Source organism: Pongo pygmaeus, chromosome 19 (assembly GCF_028885625.2).
Source record: "Pongo pygmaeus isolate AG05252 chromosome 19, NHGRI_mPonPyg2-v2.0_pri, whole genome shotgun sequence".
In the NCBI taxonomy this organism is placed as follows: Eukaryota; Metazoa; Chordata; class Mammalia; order Primates; family Hominidae; genus Pongo; species Pongo pygmaeus.
Window position 1 is genome coordinate 47,438,820 of NC_072392.2, and position 22,390 is coordinate 47,461,209.

Sequence of the window (22,390 nt, forward strand, 5' to 3'; positions counted from 1 at the left end):
CTATACACTTTTAGTGAAATAAAGCAGAGCTACAAACAAATTTTAAACTTTATTCGGTAGTCTATAATCTAATTGTAGCAATCAATACTGGTATTATTTTGAAATTATTGTGAGATGATGCAAATGAGCAATTATGTCAATGATATGAGGAATCACTTATAGAAAATATGGGGGACAGAAGAACAAATTAAATCTTCCCAAAGAGTCAAAGAGAAAACTCCAAGATGAGAGACGTTTTAGGAAATAATTGACTGAGTCTTGGCAACAAGTCAGTGGCATAAAGAAAAAAAGGAGTAGGGAGGTGGGCAAACAAACTGATTCATTTGGATTTTTACTTGGTAAGTTCTATGTTGTTATTTCTTTCATGCTTTTAAAATACTTTATTGAGTACTCTCAGTTGTATTCAGCAGGAAAATCAGTCTAAATAGCCAACCATATTACCAAAAATAAACAATATCTGACTCTCGAACATAGCAAATGTTATCTATAATAATGGAAAACTGAAACCACTGATTAGCGTGGGATAGCTATTCCTTGGCAGATGCTTTGTGATACCTTTCACAATGTTGGTGTAATATATCCTAGGACCCCTTTCTTTTTTAAAAGAAAAAAGAATATGTAAATTAATTTACTGCTTAATCTAGAATGTAAAAGTTGCCTATCATTACTGACCTAGACAAATAGAAAATGTAATGAGTCTGAATAATATTTAAAATAAGTTGTAACACATACTTATGCCTCTAAAAAATATTTTTTTTGAGTAACAGTAATATAGTATTATTTTATTTCATGAGAATTTCTTTTCCTTTTTCTTTATTTTTTTTTTTATTAAAGTTTTAGGGTAAAAGTGCACAACGTGCAGGTTAGTTACATATGTATACATGTGCCATGTTGGTGTGCTGCACCCAGTGTAAGAGATTGTTACAATTCAAATATATTGAAATGATCTCCCTTTTTCTTTTTGAGAATTTTACAATAATCTTTGAATAATATGAAGCAATTTGGTATGTCCCAAACTTGAAATGAGAAACACTGCCACTACTATTGCACTGGAATTTTTGATTATATACAACAGAAACTAAACTTGATACAGCCTAAACCCAAATTCATTTGAATCCATTAATGAAGTAACATGTCCTTTCTTTCAAACAAAAGTACTGTTAAGTGTAATGAAAATGCATAACTCTACTACACTGACTTAATGAGGTTTCCTAAAATTAAGAGATTTAAGTGGTCGGTAAATTGACCCTCAGTCACATCTTTAGAAGTGCAGCAGTGTATATATGAGCTTAAATAGAACTCTAAATGTCAATGCATTCTCTATTTCCACAATATTGCTGAATGTAGTATTTTTAACACATTACTTTTAAGCACTATGATTGATGGCTGGTTTCCTAAATCCACAGTAAGAATCTAATTGAGAGTTCAACTGAACCCTCAAAGTATAGTGGCCATAAAGCACCCAATCAACAATAAATTTCTATGTTGCAGACTCTTAAAATGCAGATACTTTTCGAGGAATATTAGTTTTATACAAAAGGTGGCTCCTAGAGTATAGTTTCTCTTGTAAGAAAATAAACTTCAAATTTTAATACAACAAATTCTATTTGTGGTATAATCTAAATAATGCTAATATAATTTAGAGAAAAAACAAAGGATTTAGTAACAAGGCATAAAGAGATTTTCCTTACACATAACATGCTAAATATTACTCGTTTTTAAATGGTGCCACTTGGTAACAAAAATACCATAACTTTATTTGCTTTCTTTAAACTTGCCATTCTGGAAATCAGATTTGTGTTTTAACAGATTTACACAAGCAGTCCACTGAAGAGTGGAGCAAATTTTATCATAAATCTGATCTCACTTTATAAAACTCATGATGAAAAATTTTGCTTTTATATTATTTCATGTAATTTTAAAACTATAAACTACTTTCCCAGAAAGATGAAATGTGCAACACTCTGAAATCACCTAAATTGATACTGCCATTCTTAAAACATAAAATCAAATAAATGGTCATTCATATAGCACCAAAAATGTCTTTGGAAAAAACAATACTCATAGCCACTTACCACCCAAGGTTGCATAAAGAAAAAAAACTTTAACTCCAAATACATACAATAAAACATGTTTATTTTACATAGGAACTGATAATCTAAAGTATAAGAAGCTAATTTCCAAATGTATCCTGGCTTGTGTGTAGCCGTGGTCAAATGATCCATTGTATCAGAAAGATAAAGAAAAAATAATCGTATTTCAGTACTTCTATACATCCTAAAAGGGAAGACGGAACACTTAAGTGGTTGATAAATTTGAAAAGCTGATTAAACATAATAATCACCATGTTGGGGGAAGACATAAAAGTCATAAAACAGATTTTTTATAATATTAAAAAAGTGATATGAAAATTATACAATTTTAGAAAGGAATATAAAAAGGCAGGAGTTAAAAATAGTGGGACTAATATCATAGAAAACTATCCATGAGGAAGGTCAAATTTATTTTCAACATGTAAAAAGGATAAAGAGTAGAGGTATTTTAAAAAATCACAGATTCTTAATGAGGCAAATGTTAAAATATGGAACCCAATCTCAGACAAATACATAGAAAGGAGTAAGGGCCAACTCTCATGCATAAGGTATCCCACCCTATAGCAAATCAGATATATAGGTACGCTTGATGCCGTAAATTTTTTTAAAAATTGTCCATTTTGTTGCGTGTGCACCTCTTGCCATAAATTTGAGTCAGCACCAGCGACAGCTCTGCAGTCCTCCTATGTGGTACTGATCAGGTGGTTGCAGAGCTTCAGCTCACAGCAACACAATGCAGCTGAGCAGCCAAGCACAGCCCACAGCCAGAAACAGTTCCGACTCTACAGAACAAGACGACCTTTAAGCTTTAAGTTTCCCGGAGAAAATGAGATGCTGATGTTGAAGACGACACCACGGTAAGATGTTATTTAAATCAGTAAAAGGCTGACTTTGGAATCTTTTTCCTTTTTCTTTTAAGAAAAAGTCAACGTTAGGATTAAATATATATTCAATAGCAAGTGCATGCACCAGAAATTTGCTGCAGTGTCAGTTGAGGGATATTTTTTATCCATTCAGTCACTTTGTAAATATACATATTGTTTTCCTTTAAAATGGGCACTGAAATATACAGAAAAAAATCACTTTATAAAATGTGAGGTTTATAGGTACTGGGTTGGTCTGGATTTTTCAAGTGCTTTTTACAAAAAGATATTTATCCTAAAAACATAAAGATAAAATTTCGAAGAACTGCTTTAATATCTAAATAAAATCTACCCTATACACACACATTGAATTACATTACTGCAGAGATTAAAAAAAAAAGACACGACAGCCATTTTTTCTCATCTGAGTAAGAAAGCATATCATCAACAATAGTAATAGCCTACAACTGCAACTATTTATTTGCAAAGAATGCTATTTTATCATATTAGGGCTCTAGAAAGATAAATAAGAAAGAATATGGTTAGAAAAGGGGGGAGGGAGAGAGAAAATAAAGGAGAAAATGCAGGAGAGAGTAGGGAGAGAGTCTCTCTCTACCACATAGCCCAATTGAAGGATTAAGCATTTGGACTATAAATGAAGGGGAGCTTTGTTAGTTTAATCACTGGAACAATTATAAAAGGACTCGACAACAACGAGGTTTATTGAAAATTTTGCCTAATGCTAACTGACCCATGCAGATGCCTAAACTGTATTTGCATATTAAAAGAAGGGTGTATCTGTTTGTTTCTAGGCTTTCATGGAATATCAGATATTGAAAATGTCTCTCTGCCTGTTCATCCTTCTGTTTCTCACACCTGGTATTTTATGCATTTGTCCTCTCCAATGTATATGCACAGAGAGGCACAGGCATGTGGACTGTTCAGGCAGAAACTTGACTACATTACCATCTGGACTGCAAGAGAATATTATACATTTAAACCTGTCTTATAACCACTTTACTGATCTGCATAACCAGTTAACCCAATATACCAATCTGAGGACCCTGGACATTTCAAATAACAGGCTTGAAAGCCTGCCTGCTCAGTTACCTCGGTCTCTGTGGAACATGTCTGCTGCTAACAACAACATTAAACTTCTTGACAAATCTGATACAGCTTATCAGTGGAATCTTAAGTATCTGGATGTTTCCAAGAACATGCTGGAAAAGGTTGTCCTCATTAAAAATACACTAAGAAGTCTCGAGGTTCTCAACCTCAGTAGTAACAAGCTTTGGACAGTTCCAACCAACATGCCCTCCAAACTACATATCGTGGACCTGTCTAATAATTCTTTGACACAAATTCTTCCAGGTACATTAATAAACCTGACAAATCTCACACATCTTTACCTGCACAACAATAAGTTCACATTCATTCCAGACCAATCTTTTGACCAACTCTTTCAGTTGCAAGAGATAACCCTTTACAATAACAGGTGGTCATGTGAACACAAACAAAACATTACTTACTTACTGAAGTGGATGATGGAAACAAAAGCCCATGTGATAGGGACTCCATGTTCTACCCAAATATCATCTTTAAAGGAACATAACATATATCCCACACCTTCTGGATTTACCTCAAGCTTATTCACTGTAAGTGGGATGCAGACAGTGGACACCATTAACTCTCTGAGTGTGGTAACTCAACCCAAAGTGACCAAAATACCCAAACAATATCGAACAAAGGAAACAACGTTTGGTGCCACTCTAAGCAAAGACACCACCTTTACTAGCACTGATAAGGCTTTTGTGCCCTATCCAGAAGATACATCCACAGAGACTATCAATTCACATGAAGCAGCAGCTGCAACTCTAACTATTCATCTCCAAGATGGAATGGTTACAAACACAAGCCTCACTAGCTCAACAAAATCATCCCCAACACCCATGACCCTAAGTATCACTAGTGGCATGCCAAATAATTTCTCTGAAATGCCTCAACAAAGCACAACCCTTAACTTATGGAGGGAAGAGACAACCACAAATGTAAAGACTCCATTACCTTCTGTGGCAAATGCTTGGAAAGTAAATGCTTCATTTCTCTTAATGCTCAATGTTGTGGTCATGCTGGCTGTCTGAGGGTCTGCATTTTCTGAAACTAATGAAAGCACTCCTCCCTGGTGTACAGTTGGGAAAATATGTCCATATCTAACCAGCGATTCGAGCTATATTTAAGTATTCAAGAAAGCCAGTCTTAACATTTCTGACTCTGATGTAAATGAAGTAACTTGTCTTAAATAAAAGAAATGCACAATGTCTTGGTACTACTTGCTGCTATTTTACTGTCTTAATTAAGTAAACTAATGAGTTTCTTTTATAAAAAAATGAAATGTTTTCTTTTTAAGGCTTCAATTTATTGCACAAAATATAAAGCATCTAAACTTTAATATGTATTTTATGTATGTTTACACTGTCAAACATCTGGAAAATAAAAGGTCTATGCTCATAACTGTGTCATTTGGCTTTCCAGTCATACCAACTTTAGCAGAATCAAAATGACCTCACTATTTTTGTTCTAGGGTACCTTGGTAAAATCTTTAAGGTAAATAAAATGGCGGTAGTATCCAAGGATATTTTACTGAAGTAAAATCGTAGCTGCCATCCCATGAATGGTTATGCTACAACATTATTTTACAGACAAGCCATCATTGTTTTAAATCTAAATGATGTCCTGCTTCTAAGGAACTCTTGGCTACTTTACAGATTATATAATGGACAAAAGCTCTTCAAAAAGCTAGAAGACACTAGGCTTTGCATTTTAATAAGAAAAGTTTAACGGTTTTGTTTTTTGCATGTAAGAAAAGTGTTAAAAACATAATGAAAAAATTTAAAAACATGTAAAGAAGCAGTTTTAGTGCAGATTTAACACACCATTAATGGAAAATTTAAATATTTACAAAATTAAAATCCTACTACATGAAGGAGAAGAAAATTTATCTTTTGCAAATCAGAAATCAGAATTACCTAAATTAAAAATAAGATTAGCTTAAGAATAAAATCATTGGGTCTGACGAACTTTGGCAGTACTGAGGAAGTGAGGAAGGAGCGAGGGAAAGGGAAAAGGGCATTTGGTACTACAACCAGGTGGTGAACCCAATAAAACAGACTGAGGACTAAGGCTAGGCATGGGACAGATCTTGACACTCCAAATCAAACCACACTGGAACTCCAACTAGAAGAAAATCACTGAGAAATTCTCTACAAATATAAAAGTTAGCTACCTTATGAATTAGTGACAAACATAAGAAACAGCCACAAGGCAGCAAAAGAAGTCCTGAAACAGGATTGATTAAAATGCAAGATAGCATAACTGAGATGGGTGAGACACAAATGTGGTATTTAATTTGTGAGACGTAAGGCAGAATCTCATTTCAAGCATTTCTAGAGGTGGGAAAAAATAGAGAAAGGAATTTTTATGTTCCTTGGTAAAAACTTTTAAAAATTCAGATAGCCTCCTTTGCTGGTTTAGGAACATTTCTATTGAGAGAGAGAAAAGTAACAACATTCTAATATGTTCTTTTTTTTTGCTTTTTAAGGACCAGGATTATGGAAAAATTACCATTAAGCTTCAACAAAACAGTCATCTTTCATGCTGTCTAGTACAGTGGCTCTCGAACATTTTCTGCCTTAGCAAACCTGACTGGCTCACCGTGTCAGGGAATCTCACCATGAAGAAACAGGATTATTTGAAAAAGTCCCCTAAATGATTTTAAAATGCATTACCTCTCTATATGTGGAAGCTATCTCCACTCCCTCCCAAACACTGATTAGTACCTTCACCATCCATGATAGGGACTAATTGCTTAGTTAATCCCTACTCTACCACATACTTGTGTCTTATTTAAAAAAACATATACACCGACTTTCACAGAAAGTAGGTTTCTTTTTTATTTTTTTTTTTTTGAGACGAAGTCTCGCTCTTATCCCCCAGGCTGGAGTGCAATGGCGTGATCTCGGCTGACTGCAACTTCCCCCTCCCAGGTTCAAGCAATTCTCTCACCTCAGCCTCCCAAGTAGCTGGGATTACAGGCGCCTGCCACCACGCCCGACTAATTTTTGTATTTTCAGTAGAGACGGGGCTTCACCATGTTGGCCAGGCTGGTCTCAAACTCGTGACCTCAGGTGATTCGCCTGCTTCGGCCTCCCAAAGTGCTAGGATTACAGGCATGAGCCACCGCGCCCGCCCAGAAAGTAGGTATCTTAGAGGTAACTGTCTTTTCCTCTGAGGATACCAAAAACTCAATGCTGTCTTAGAATTTTTAGGGGGAAAAGTAATAAGAAAGTCAAATGATGGACTACTGCATTTGGAGCACCTATGGATTATGTCAGTCCTACAGACATGTCTGCAAAATGCAGAGTCAAACTTGGTAAACTTACAAGTACAATATACGTCAACTACTCAGACTCTAAGTCCTTAGAAGTATTATCTAGCCTTAAAGTAAAGTTGACCCTTGAACAACATGGGTTTCAATGGCATGGGCACACTTATACATAGATTTTTTTCAACCAAACACAGATTGAAAGCACAGTATTTGTGGGATGTGAAACCCACATACTGTATAAATAGGTTCCATAAGGAAGCATGTTCCACAGGGCCAATTTTGGGATTTGAATATGTGCAAATTTTGGTATACACAGGGGTCTGCTAACCAATCCCCCAGATATACTGAGGGAAACTATAATTAGATAGTATTTCCTTCCAAAGAAATTATATTCTTATTATTAATGGAAAAAGGCTCATTATTTGCCACTAAGTACTACTATATTCCTGGCTCCAGAAAAATTTCAAAATGCATTAGTCCTCAGCATCTATCTCTCAAGCACATCAAATATGTACACATATGTGTACAGATATACACATACCTATATACACATATATCTATATCTACCTTCACCCATCCATCCCTAAGGCTTGGCTCTACTTTACAAGTAACTTGCATCTGCCACTTCTCAGCTGTATGACCATAGACAAGTTATTTCACTGCTCTAAGTCACAGTTTCCTCATCTATAAAATGGGCTGGCAGAACATACAGTGGTTTTTTTCTGAAGATTAAATGACATAATTCACATAAACCCTTCACAGTGTCTTGGCCCACCCACATTCCTAGATGCAGTAATGTTGTTGTTGTTGTGAGGATTATTATCACATCTGTATGTCCAAACCCAATGCTATGAGAAATTCCCATATATGGAAACATTTCAGCTCTACATACTGAGAGCAACGGAATGAAAGGATGTGCTTGCTTTAGTCTCTTCCCTGCTAGAAACCAGGTTTAGGTATCAGTGAAATAGGGACCCAGAAGAAAGTCAGAAAGACATTCACTTACCACAGCAGAATGAGAAGATGGCTTCTATAGCTAACTTAAAAGATCACAAATATGTGCTATTCAATATCTTCCATAATGATGCTATCAAACAACAGCAAATTCCTTTAACTAATACCAAAAATGTCAGTCAAAAGTTAACCTAAAATCTTTCATAAAATTTTTCCTTATAAAATATATTTTAAGAACTAGATAAAAGAATGTATTACACACTACCACCCAACATCTTGCTGGTGAAGAGTAACTTATATTTCTATTAAAATCACAATCGAAACAAGGATGCCCACTATTGCCAATCTTTTTAACAATATTTGGGAAATTCCAAAACAAAAAAACAGAAGTAACAGATATTGGCAACAAATAATTAGAAAATTATGGGAAAAAATATACAATGTCAAGAAGTAACATTAACATGAAATGTGCAGGATCAAATGGGGAAAATCTGAAAAATATTAATGAGAAGTATAAACTAAGACTTGATGCAGATGACAAACCAAGGTCTCTCCATTCATTCATTCATTCTTTCACTCAACAAATATTTAGTCAGCACCTGGAACATATCAAACACTAAGGTACAGAGGACTTTGGTGGGATACTATAAAGTTGCAATTATTTCCAGTATAGTTTACAGATTAAGACAATTCTGAAAAATATTCCAATGAGAAACGTTTTGGAACCTTAAGTTCACTTAGAAACATAAGCAAGAATAGAAAAAGAAGTAAATACTACAGTTACATTAACTTATTTATTTATTTATTTATTTCATACAGAGTCTTGCTCTGTCACTCAGGCTAGAATGCAGTGGTGCGATCTTGGCTCACTGCATCCTTCACCTCCTGGGTTCAAGCGATTCTTCTGCTTCACCCTCCTGAGTAGTTAAGACTACAGGTATGTGCCACCATGCCCAGGTAATTTTTGTATTTTTAGTAGAGATCGGGTTTCACCATGTTGGCCAGGCTGGTCTTGAACTCCTGACCTCAGGTGATCTGCTTGCCTCGGCCTCCCAAAGTGCTGGGATTACAGGCGTGAGCCACCGTGCCCGGCCGATATTAGCTCTTCTTGACAGAGAAACATATATCAGCCATAATAATTAGGACAGAATGATAGTGGCATAAAAATAGAAAGATAACCACAATATAGAAACAAGAGCACAATGAGAGCACAGGTACATAGAAGAACTGAATATGTGACAAAGCTTTACTTACTAGCTGTGTCACTTCAGCAAATTAGGTTTCTGTGCCTCTATTTCCTTACAGGGTTGTTGTGAGAAGAAAATGAGATAATACAGATAAAAGTGTTTAGAACAGTGCCTAGCACACAGTAAATTCTCAAACATTGTTAGCTGCGGAAAGAAAAATCAGAAACCAAAGGGGAAAGGAAAGACTCAATAAATGAGATGAGGAAACTGGAAAAAATTTCAGTTTAACACTCACTTCATGTGATACACTGACAAAGTGAAAGAAAACATGAACAAGGAAGTCATAAAACCAGCAGAAGAATTTAAAAATATTTTTAAGTCTTCAGGTGGAAGGCTATTTAATTAGAAAAAAAAACAATCACAAAGAAATTATCAATAGATTGGTCTATACAAAATCCCCATTATGCTGAAACAACCAGCCTGATAAAAATATTCAAATAAGATGCTATAAAGAAGGTTGTTAATCAGGAGCTCATAAAATGGATGAGAAAAAAATCTTAAAATTCTCAATGAATAAATGGGCAAAGGACATAAAAAGAATGTTTACAAGATACAAAATACTATGATTAATATGTGGGAATACGGCCAACCATATAATTGAGAAATGCAATAAAAATGTGACATCATTTTTCACTATTAAAATAGCAAGCAATTTAAAAAAAAAAACCAACGATGGGGAAGGTAGAATGAAATGGCCATGTTCACATATTGGCACAATTCTTTGGGAAAGCAATTTGGCAATGAAATTTTTTAAAAAGTAAGATATTTTAACTTTTGTCTACAGTTAAGGTATTTAAACTTTTGCCTACAGGTAAATCACAGCATTCTTTCTAACAAGAAAAACTGAAACAACGATAAATATCCACCATTAGGAAATTAAGTAAACAATGACCCACTGACCAGAATATCTGGCCAATAAAAATATTTATGAAGAGTTTTTTAAAGTGTGAAATGTGGAAAACACAAATATTAGAAAAATAAGAAAAAATTATAGGACATAGAACCATGTATTAAAAAGTAACAAAAAGAAAAATGCCAAAATGCTAACACTGTAGACCAAGCATATTTTATTACCTGCCTTGTCCTTGAAATAGCCAAGAGATCTAAGAAAATAACTATTGAAATGTTTGTCTAGGGCATTTAGACTGAGCAAGAAAACAAGAGAAATAAGAAGACACAAGATGAACTGTGTACCAACCTTTCCCTTTCAATAATTTCTCATATCTCCTAATAAAATCTAAACTCTTAATATGGTTTACTGCATGATCAGGGCCTTGCTTCCCTTTAGAATATCATCTTAAAATTTTCCAGCTCTCTAACATTTTATAGTTCAAACAAACAAAATATCCTCTGTCCCTTAATCACCACGCTTCGTGCCACCAGGCTTTCAGAGATGCTGCATGTCCTCTCTCCCTCTTCTTGCCCTCTTAAACCCTACTCATCCTTTTGATTTCAGCTGAGACATTCACTTGCTCCTAGAAGTTTGTTTTTTTGACCATCTTTATCTGAATTTATAAATAAAAGAATGAATTAACATAGATCAAAGATGTGACTAGTGGGCTAACAATGACCTACTTAGGACAGACCAAGTCAAACCTACGAGTCTTATTCTAGAGTCTAAGCTTCTTTCATTTATTTCAAAGTTATAGCTTCAAAGTCCTAAGAAAAGAAAGATCAAAGAAAAGTTAAGAATGAGGGAGATTTGGCTAGGCTACTACTAGTCATATAAGAAACTAGTTCTGGGCCAGGCACCATGGCTCATACCTGCAACCTCAATAATTTGGGAGGCCAAGGTGGGTGGATCACTTGAGGTCAGGAGTTCAAGACCAGCCTGGCCAAAATGGTGAAACCCTATCGCTACTAAAAATATAAAAATTAGCTGGGCAGGCACCTATAATCCTAGCTACTCAGGAGACTGAGGCAGGAGGATCGCTTGAACCCGGGAGGCGGAGGTTGCAGTAAGCCAAGATCGCGCCACTGTACTCCAGCCTGGGTGACAAGAGCAAGACTCTGTCTCCCACTCCAAAAAAAAAACAAAAAACAAAACAAAACAAAAAACTAGCTCTGGGCAATGTGGAGTTACCTTTGGAACAATTCTAGAGAAAGGTTAATTCTGATACCCATGAACAATTCAATATAGAAAAATGCTCAAGGGAAGTTAGAAGAGAAGTAGAAACAAATGTCACGTTAAGGTGCTAATAATGTGTTAAGCAGATTAGTACGTTTCACACTTAGAAAACTGGTGCAAAGTGAGGTCTTTAAGAAGCTCAACTTTTAAGAAATGCCAGTTTGGTTCAACAGCCCCAACTTTGTTAAACATATTTAAGAGCCAGGTGAGACACATGCTCCACACACCCGTTTATCCTTATCTAGAAAGCCTGACCTGAGATTCTGAATCTAAATTTCTGGAAAGTTATTAACGAGCCCAGGAGCAGTGGCTCATGCCTGTAATCCCAGCACATTGGGAAGCCAAGGTGGGCAGAATGCTTGAGCTCTGAGCCCGGCAAACCCTGTCTCTACAAAAAAATATAAAAATTAGCCAAGTGTGGTGGCGTGTGCCTGTAGTCCCAGTTACTTGGGAGGCTGAGGTGGGAGGATGGCTTGAGCCCAGGAGGCGGATGTCACAGTGAGCTGAGATCATGTCACTGCACTCTAGCCTGGGTGACAAAGCCACACCCTGTGTCACACACACACACACACACACACTTATGAATGAGATCAAAGCACAGAAGTTAAACATACATACACACTCACTAAAAACAGGAAAACTGCTTTGCTCTTGTCTGATCAAAATAATTCTAACTATATTGGTGGTTTAACAGAAGAGCATGACATAAAGTTTATCACCTACGGTGTGTGTTTTTACCTTGGGCAAGTGATTAAATGTGTCCTCTGATAAAAAATATGGTTAAGAACATATACTCCAGAAGGTGTTTTAAGGAATAGATTAAAACATGTATATTAAAGCACTTTGTGGGTGCTATATAACCATTTTAATGATTACTATCCTTTGTACAAGAGATTCTTGGGTAATTAACAAGATTAGAAGTGAAAATGACTGAAACAGTAATAGTAAATAATTTCTCATATATCTGACATCTTCAGTTATGCTTCAAATATTTACAAGGTTTGTTATTTATCCCCTGAAAAAAATTATTTAGCAGTAAAAAATTAGATGTCTGAACATTTCACATGGATACCATAAGGCCAAGGATCAATAAATCTAATGAAATACTCACACCAGGAAACGCAGTTTTTCACTTTGTATTATTTTGTTGCCCATAGTCACAGTTGAAACATACTGAATGCTTCTGGAAGGCTGAGGGAATTCGAATGAATGTCAAATGCTTGCCTCAACAGAAAATAAACTAAGACTTAATGGCTTTTCATTGAGAAAGAAGAAAAACAAAACATAAGTAAGAGAAGACAAGGATGCCATATACCACAATAACCACTGGGAAAGCCCTAATTTGCCATCCAAAGCCTCAGCGACCATTATCACATTTGAGATATTATGTAGTGTAAGAGTAACTGGCATACAACCACATCCATTTATGAGTTATATTATTTAGACATTAAATACTCATCTGTATTTCCTTATACCAATGACAAATAATCTAAGAAAGCAAACAATTGTTTAAAAATAGTTTCACCTATTTATAGGAGCTAAAATTTCCTCATGGCATGGCTTTTCCACAAGATCACATGACTTTTCTTTGCTTTAACAAAATATACTTGGATAAAGCATTATGAGTCTCTTGCCTTGACTTTAAATTCTACAAAAAAAGCTGCAGGCCATTAAATATGAGCTTAGAGACACCTTGTAAAAGCTAAAGTCTCTTTAAAACATATTAAAATAGGCTGGGTGTGGTGGCTCACTCCTGTAAGCACTTTGGGAGCTAAGACAGGCAGATTACCTGAGGTCAGGACTTGGAGACCAGCCTGGCCAACAGAGCAAAACCCTGTCTCTACTAAAAATACAAAAATTAGCCGGGTGTGTTGGTGCGCACCTGTAATCCCAGCTACTCGGGAGGCTGAGGCAGGAGAATCGCTTGAACCCAGGAGGTGGAGGTTGCAGGGAGCCGAGATCGCCCCAATCTACTCCAGCCTGGGCAACAGAGCGAGACTCTGTCTCAAAACAAAAAACAACAAGAAAGCACATTAAAGTTATTTAAAGGATCAAGGAATCACTTGAAATTAGTAAAAAATATTCGTATATTAACTGAGTTGACTATAAACTGATTTTAAATTTAAACATAAATGTCACACATGATATACCTAATTTTCTGTATATTTCTTCAAAGTAGTCACGTTGGATCGCTATACTTTTACTCCAATGATACCATCATTACTGAAAACAACTCTGGGACTGTTCCTTTCAAATACCACTAAGAGCTAGTTTATAAGTTACATAAGAAAACTTTTTTTTTAAAGACAGGGTCTCACTGTCACCCAGGCTGGAGTGCAGCCTTGACCTCCTAGGCTAAAGTGATTCTCCGATCTCAGCCTCACAAGCAGCTGAAACTACAGGCTCTCATCATCACACTCTACTAATTTTTTGTACAGGTGATGGGGTTTCATCATGTTGCCTAGGTTTGTCTCGAGCTCCTGGGCTCAAGCAATCTACCTGCCTTGGCCTCCCAAAGTGCTGGGACTACAAGTGTGAGCCCCCATGTCCAGCAGAAAAACCTCATCTTAAACAAAAAACAGTATTACTAAACGTGACATTTTGTCTTGCTTATCAAAATATTTCAAGTATGAAGATCTTCCACATTCTACAAGAATGTATTTCAGACTTTGACAACATTTCCAAAAAATTATTTCCCTAAAATTGTTGTGCTCAAAGGCAGCAAAGTTCAAACTAAGTGCATCACCTCCAATGGTGACTCTTCTGAGATGAACCAACGTTCATTTGGATGCATTTATTCTTACATGGTTGTTTCAGAATTTTTCCACTTTTTTTTTTTTTTTTTTTTTTTTTTTTAAAGCAGAATCTCACTCTGTCTTGCCCAGGTTGGAGTGCAGTGGTGTGATTTCGGTTTACTGCAACCTCTGCCTGCCGGGTTCAAGCAATTCTCCTGTCTCACCCTCCCAAGTAGCTGGGACTACAGCCATGTGCCACCACACTTGCCTATTTATTTATTTATTAAGATGGAGTCTCATGCTGTCACCCAGGCTGGAGTGCAGTGGCATTATCTTGGCTCACTGCAACCTCTGCCTCCTGGGCTCAAGCGATTCTCCTGCCTCAGCCTCCTGAGTAGCTGGAATTGCAGGCGCGCACAGCATGCCCAGCTAATTTTTGTATTTTTAGAAGAGATAGGGTTTTGCCATGTTGGCCAGGCTGGTCACGAACTCCTGACCTCAAGTGATCTGCCCACCTTGGCCTCCCAATGTGCTGGGATTACAGGCGTGAGCCACCACACCCGGCCTCCACATTGTTTATAGACTTAAACTTCATAAATACATCCCAATGGATTATTTCCTTTGAGGATTATACACTTAAACTGAAATAAATGAACCACAGTTGATTCAAAAAAACTTTTGGCCGGGCACAGTGGCTTATGCCCATAATCCTAGCACTTTGGGATGCCGAGGTGGGTGGATCACCTGAGGTCAGGAGTTCTATGAGACCAGCCTGGCTAACGTAGCAAAACCCCATCTCTATAAAATATACAAAAATTAGGCCAGACGCGGTGGCTCATGCCTGTAATCCCAGCATTTTGGGAGGCCGAGGCAGACGGATCACTTCGGGTCAGGAGCTCAAGACCAGCCTGGCCAACATGGTGAAACCCCATGTCTACTAAAAATACAAAACTTAGCTGGGCATGGTAGCACATGACTGTTTGATGCAGGAGAAGCTCTTGAACCTGGGGGGCGGTGGTTGCAGTGAGCTGAGATCTCGCTATTGCACTCCAGGCTGGGTGACACAGTGAGACTTTATCTCAAAAAAAAGAAAAAACAAAACAAAACAAAAATTAGCCAGGTGTGGTGGTGCATGCCTGTAATCCCAGCTACTCAGGAGGCTGAGGCAGGAGAATTGCTTGAATCCAGGAGGCAGAGTTTGCAGTGAGCAGAGATCATGCCACTGCATTCCAGCCTGGGCGATAATAGTAAGACTTGGTCTCAAAACAAACAAACAAACAATAACAAAAATCTTCTTACAGAGCAACAGATGGACTGCAACCACTAACATTTTTTGTATGTGTCAAGTCATAACCACCAGATTATTCAGAATGTATCAATCACTAAATTATCTTTGTTGTACAAGGCAAAGACTTGCTTTACCACTAACACTCAAGTAATGTGGATTACTTATATAAACCAAGTTATCACAGAAAACAAAACCACTCAAGAAATCTTCTGGCTCAGTTGAGAATTCCAATTCCAATCACTAGGATTAAATAAAGTCTTTTTCCTTCAAACCATAGTCATGTAGGTCTATAATTAAAACTGGTAATTAGGCCTAGTAAGGTGGCTCATGCCTGTAATCCTAACACTTTGGGAGGCCAAGGCAGATCATTTGAGTCCAGGAGCCTGAGATCAGCCTGGGCAACATGACAAATCCTGTCTCTACAAAAAATACAAAAATCAGCTAGGCATGGTGTTTCTACAAAAAAAATACAAAGATTAGCCTGGCATGGTGGTGCACACCTGTAGTTCCAGCTACTCAGGAGGCTGAGCTGGAAGGATCACTTGAGCCCAGGGAAGCTGAGGCTGTAGTGAGCTGTGACTGCATCACTGCACTTCAGCCTGGGTGACAGAGTGAGACCCTGTCCCAAAAAAACAAAAACAAAAAAACTGGTAGTGGTTTTTTTTTTTTTTTTTGAGATGGAGTCTCACTCTGTAGCCCAGGCTGGAGCGCAGTGGCACGATCTCAGCTCACTGCAAGCTCCGCCTCCCAGGTTCACATCATTCTCCTGCCTCAGCCTCCCAAGTAGCTGGGACTACAGGTGCCCGCCACCATGCCCGGCTAATTTTTTGTATTTTTAGTGGAGACGGGGTTTCACCGTGTTAGCCAGGATGGTCTCGATCTCCTGAACTCGTGATCCGCCTGCCTCGGCCTCCCAAAGTGCTGGGATTACAGGCGTGAGCCACTGCGTCCGGCCTTAGTTTTAATACTATCATTGAATAATTACATACAAAACCTAGATTCCCTGTATATCCAGATAAAGACATCTAAGACCTAGAAGTTAAAGTTCAAAGTGTGAACAGAAAATTTATACTCCAAGATGGTCATTGTTAAACAGTAATAGACTTGGCTATGGTTTAGAAAAGGAGGGATTTATTAAAATTTGTCTAGAAAGACAGACAATATCAAGTGTTGGGTGAAGATGTACAGAAATTCAAACTCTCATTCACTGCTGGTGGCAATGTAAAATAATGCAGCTACTTTGGAAAATCATTTGGAAGTTCCTCTAAACACTGAGGTACCATATGACTCAATTCCATTCCTAGATATGTATCTAAAAAAACTGAATGCATACGTCCACACAAAAGCTTATATATTATATGAATACAATAGAATATTATTCAGCTATAAAAAGGGATAAAGTTCTGATACATGCTACAACATGGATGAATCTTGAAAATATTAAAGTAAAAGAAGGCAGTCACAAAAGAGCACATATTCTATGATTCCACTTATATGAAACATCTAAACTGTGCAAATCCATAGAAACAGAAAGTAGATCAGTGGTTGCCAGGGGCTGAGGTGGGGCAGGAGGAAAGGGGAGAGTGACTGTTGATGGCTATGAGGTTTCTTTTTGGAGTGATGAAAATGTTTAAAATTAGACAGTGGTAATGAGTACACAACTCTGAATATGCAAAATTGTATACTTTTTTTTTTTTTTTTTTTGAGATGGAGTCTCGCTCTGTCACCCAGGCTTGAGTGCTGTGGCGCTATCTCGGCTCACTGCAAGCTCCGCCTCCCAGGTTCAAGCCATTCTCCTGCCTCAGCCTCCCAAGTAGCTGGGACTGCAGGTGCCTGCCACTGTGCCCAGCTAATTTTTTCTATTTTTAGTAGAGACGGGGTTTCACCGTGTTAGCCAGGATGGTCTCGATCTCCTGACCTCGTGATCCACCCGCCTCAGCCTCCCAAAGTGCTGGGATTACAGGCGTGAGCCACCACGCCCGGCCCAAAATTGTATACTCAAAAAAAATTTTTTTTTTTTTTCAGACAGGGTCTCTCTCCATTGTCTAGGCTGGAGTGCAGTGGCTTGATCTCAGCTTGCTGCAGCCTCAACCTCCCGGGCTCAAGTGATTCTCCCACCGCAGCCTCCTGAGTAGTTGGGACTACAGGCATCAACCACCACATCCAGCTAATTTTTGCATTTTTTTTGTAGAGGCAGGGTATCACTATGTTGCCCAGGCTGGTCTCGAACTCCTGGACTCAAGTGACTCTCCCAAACTCAGTCTCCCAAAGTGCAGGGATCCTATAGGTGTGAGCCACTGTGCCCAGGCAATTGTACATTTCAAAAAGGGTGAATTTCATTTCAATGAAGTATTTTTTTTTTTTTTTAAACTTGCCTAGAGGGGTCAGAGTCAGGTTATCAAGATGGGTATTAAATGGAAAGGATAATGTCGCATGATAAAGGAAGGGCATTCAAACCAGGTGGAAAAGAGTATGCAAGAGCAGAGAGACATGTGAGGATGTCCGGCATGGCAAACGGGGCAATGGTGAGATGGTCAGCATAGCTGAAGCACAAAGTAGAGTTTAAAGCATCCTTCTACAGACATTACCCAACACTATGATGATTTAAGATGATTAACCAGTATTATTCCATATAAATGATCAATTGAGACAAATGCTTTTAAGACTTTTTTTCTAGCATTATAGTGGAGATAATGTACAAAACATTCGTTTGTCATTCTGAGCTTTTTGGGAAGATTTTGTGGCTTAGCCAGCTCCTAGAGTCTTCTTGGATCAACTACCCTGATGATACCCTCAACAATGTGTCATGAACACTTTCCTGAGAATAGCCCAAGAAGTTCACACAGGCTTACTTGGAATCATATCAACAAGAGTAGAATCATCAGATTTTCAGAATACAAGGTCAGCATCTAGCCTCTTACCAAAATGACTTTCGATCTGCTTTGGCTCAGCAATCGTGCAAGTAAGGTGAGCTGTATAACAGATTATGAAGAGACTTGTATGAGATGCTAAAAAATATTTTTATAAGCCAGTGGCTTTTTGAAATATAGTACATATATGATTGGGTGATACATGAAACAGGCATTTCATAGTTCTGTATTTCCTTTTACTGTTGCCTTTTGTTGGTTTTCTAGTTATGGCAATCAATATTGACTTTCCATTCACAGTATAAATTTTCCTTTAAGAAAAAAAAGTCTATAAGAATACTGAATAAATAATATAGACGGTTATGAAGAAATGGCAAAACAATCCCCTAAGTAGTACATGAATGCCTTAAGCATGAAAACTTAGCTAAAAGGAGCACATAAAGATTTTACCTGGAAGTGAAATGGTCACATTTCAGAGAGATGATTCTGGCAGTAATGTGTAAGATGGAGGCAATGGGGTAAAATACCGGTGACAAATACTCCAATTAGGAAATTGTTGTAATAGCCTAGACCAGAGGTCAGCAAAGTATGGCCCACTTAAAATATCCTGCCCACAGCCTGCTTGTGACCTGTTTTTGTATGGCCTCCAGGCTAAGTATGATTCTTACTTTTTTTTTTTTTTTTTTTTTGAGACAGAGTCTCGCTCTGTTGCTCAGGTTGGAGTGCCATGGCGCGATCTCGGTTCACTGCAACCTCTGCCTCCAGGGTTCAAGCGATTCTCCTGCCCCAGCCTCCCAAGTAGCTGGGATTACAGGCATACACCCACACACCACGATGCCCAGCTAATTTATCTTTAGTAGAGATGGGGTTTCACCATGTTGGCCAGGCTGATCTCGAACCCCTGACCTCGTGATCCACCCTGCCTCGGCTTCCCAAAGTGCTGCAATTACAGGTGTGGGTTCTTACATTTCTTTCTTTTTTTTTAAAAAAAAAGAAAAATTAAAAAAAACTTTATATGGGATATAAAGCCTAAAATGTTTACTATTTGGTCCTTTACAGAAAAAATTTGCCAACCCCAGCTTAGGCAACTGCTGAAGCTACCAAATAAGTTGGTAGCATGAGAGTGAAGCATGAAACAAAATTTCTGAAGCAGAATCAGTAAGACTTAATGACTAAGCAGATGTATGTGGTAAGAGCAGGTAAAAATTAAGATTCTATAAACTCAGACAGATAGGGATACTATCATCCAAGAGAAGAAAACAGAAAGGAGAGCATCTTTTTAACATTAAATCATTTTTCTTTGACTATGAAAAATAAGTGACAACAAGCCAAAATTAGATAACAGACTTACAGTATTATACCATTAGGAAGACAAACTTGCTCAAAGATGGGCATTCACCCTGAGAACCTATGTTTTACAGCTATGGAGAAATGTGTTCTTTTTCCTATATTAGATTTCTAAAATGAAGAGGCTGACATTTTACTATTGAAGAGAATCATGCTTATATACAATTCTAGAAGGTACTCACAATTAGGCCTCTCATAACAATTGCCTGTCTTTTTGCATATCCATTGCTCACAAAACTTCCAAATAGTTTCTTCCTCTTTTTTTTTTTTTTTTTAAAGAGGCTGGAATTCTCCTTTGTTGCCCAGACTGGATTCTGAGCTCAAGCGATCCTCCCACCTCAGGCTCCCAAGTAGCTAGGATTACAAAATAGTTTCTTGAAAAACAACTGTCTACACTAAAAAACCACTTTTCAGTGCTATATACTACTAAAATGTTTTAAATGTTCTACTTTTAAATATAGGTTACAAACCTAGTAGCATAAAAATTTTAATCCTGAAAACCTGAATTGCTTTCAGACAAGATCAGGTGCATTCAGGGTGGTATGGCTGTAGGCCTGAACTGCTTTCAGAAATAACCAAACATACATAAATTCATTTCAAAACAAAATTTTTTTGAGACAGGGTCTCGCTCTGTCCCCTTAACTGGCTGAAGTGCAGTGGTGGGAACATAACTCACTGCAACCTTGAACTCCTGGGCTCAGGCGATCTACTTGCCTCAGCTTCCCAAGTGGCTAAGACTATACAGGTGTGTGCCACCACACCTGGCTAATTTTTTTAAAACTGTATTTGGTAGAGACAGGGTCTCATGATGTTGCCCAGGCTGGTCTCAAACCCCTGGTTTCAAGTGATCCTCTTGCCTTGGCCTCCCAAAGCACTGGGATTATAGGCATGAGCCACTGAAGGTGACCTCATTTCAAAATTTTAGAAGTCCTATTTAAAAGGGACATGAAGGCCAGGCGCGGCCGCTCACGCCTGTAATTCCAGCACTTTGGGAGGCTGAGGTGGGCAGATCACCTAAGGTCAGGAGTTCCAGACCAGCCTGGCCAATGTGGTGAAACCCAATCTCTACTAAAAATACGAAAATTAGCCGGGCGTGGTGGTGGGCGCCTGTAATCCTAGCTACTCAGGAGGCTGAGGTAGGAGAATCACTTGAATCCGGGAGGCGTAGGTTGCAGTGAGCTGAGATTGCGCCACTGCACTCCAGCCTGGGCAACAAGAGCGAAACTCTGTCTCAAAAAAAAAAATAAATAAATAAATAAATGGACATGAGGCACAGGTGCAATGAGCATAGACATGGCATAAAACTTAATAGGATTTTCTTAAAAAAAAAAAAAAATGCTTCAATTACCAAGGCAATGTCTGTGCAAATATCACTCAAGAAAAGATCTCTGTGTTCTTTTCATGAAAAAACAAACAAACAAACAAACAAAAAACCCCCAAAATCCAAAAAGACCAAAGAAAAAAATTACAGAAGGGAAAACTGGACCTGTTTCTAAAGTAAAATATTAAAACTACAATTTGAAATTCTCAAGAAAGTGCTATATGAAATTTATAATCATTCTCATCATTTTCAGAAATTACTTTTTTCCATTTTCTTAAGAATTTTGGAAGAATCAATACGTGAGGGAAGACAGTTCTGGAAACATTTCAAAAACAGATCAACTGAAAGTAATGTAAGTATATAAAGAAAGACACAATTTTTTAACTTAATTTTTGTTTTTTAGAGACAAGGTCTTGCTCTGTTGCCCAGGTTAGGGTATCCATAGCTCACTGTAGCCTTGAATTTCTGGGCTCAAGCAATCCTCCTACATCAGCCTCCTGAGTTGCTGGGACTATAGCTCACATCCCACCATGCCTGGTTCATTTTAGGAAGATGATACAGTGTACATACAGTTTGTAGCAATTAAGGTTCTAGCAGGAAACAGGTAGCACATTCAAACTGAGATATTAGAGATTATGTATAAAGGAGAGGCAGGTTTTAAGGAAACTCTTAAGAGACAGTGTGATACTACACCTGAAGTAGTGAGTGCAGGAAGCAGTTAGCAGAAAGCAGACACAGAGTAGGTTCTGTGGAGAGGGTCACCCAACAAAAACCGTACTGCATGGATGGATGTAGCCAGCCCACTGGGACCCTGCAGAAAGGGAGCCAAAAATATATACCTCCTAACCTTATTCTCTTTCTTCCCCCCAATCTTCTGCTTGTATTCCCTATGGGCCAGCTGAAAGCCAGAGAGGAGAGGAGTCCAATGATACCCTCTACACAGGTCAGCCTCTTAGGGTACAGAGCAGGGTAAAGAACAGAGTGGATTTGAAGAGGCAAAGGCAAGATGTCCAGCATGTAGTTATGTTAGTCAGCACGAACTAATTTCTGTCACAAATAATCCCAAAATATCACTGGCTAAGACAACAAAAGTTTATTTCTCTTAAATCATGTCTTCTAATGGTTTTACCATCTTCTAGGGTCTTGGAGACCCCCTCCACTGA

The 22,390-nt window shown here is 37.9% G+C and overlaps 2 protein-coding genes across 4 annotated transcripts in view; one reads left to right on the forward strand and one right to left on the reverse strand.

The window, feature by feature from the left end:
- The window catches only part of NF1 (neurofibromin 1), a 282,604-nt gene that overhangs the window by 73,780 nt on the left and 186,434 nt on the right, over positions 1–22,390 (reverse strand). The window lies entirely within an intron of this gene.
- On the forward strand, positions 326–5,546 carry OMG (oligodendrocyte myelin glycoprotein). Its single transcript, XM_054459935.2, has 2 exons — positions 326–2,950; positions 3,769–5,546. Exon 2 carries the CDS (start codon positions 3,775–3,777, stop codon positions 5,095–5,097), a length of 1,323 nt encoding a protein of 440 aa, XP_054315910.1. The 5' UTR covers positions 326–2,950; positions 3,769–3,774; the 3' UTR covers positions 5,098–5,546.

Excerpts from the sequence above, each read along its gene's own strand:
- OMG (XM_054459935.2), top strand. The coding sequence starts at position 3,775 with ATGGAATATCAGATATTGAAAATGTCTCTCTGCCTGTTCATCCTTCTG.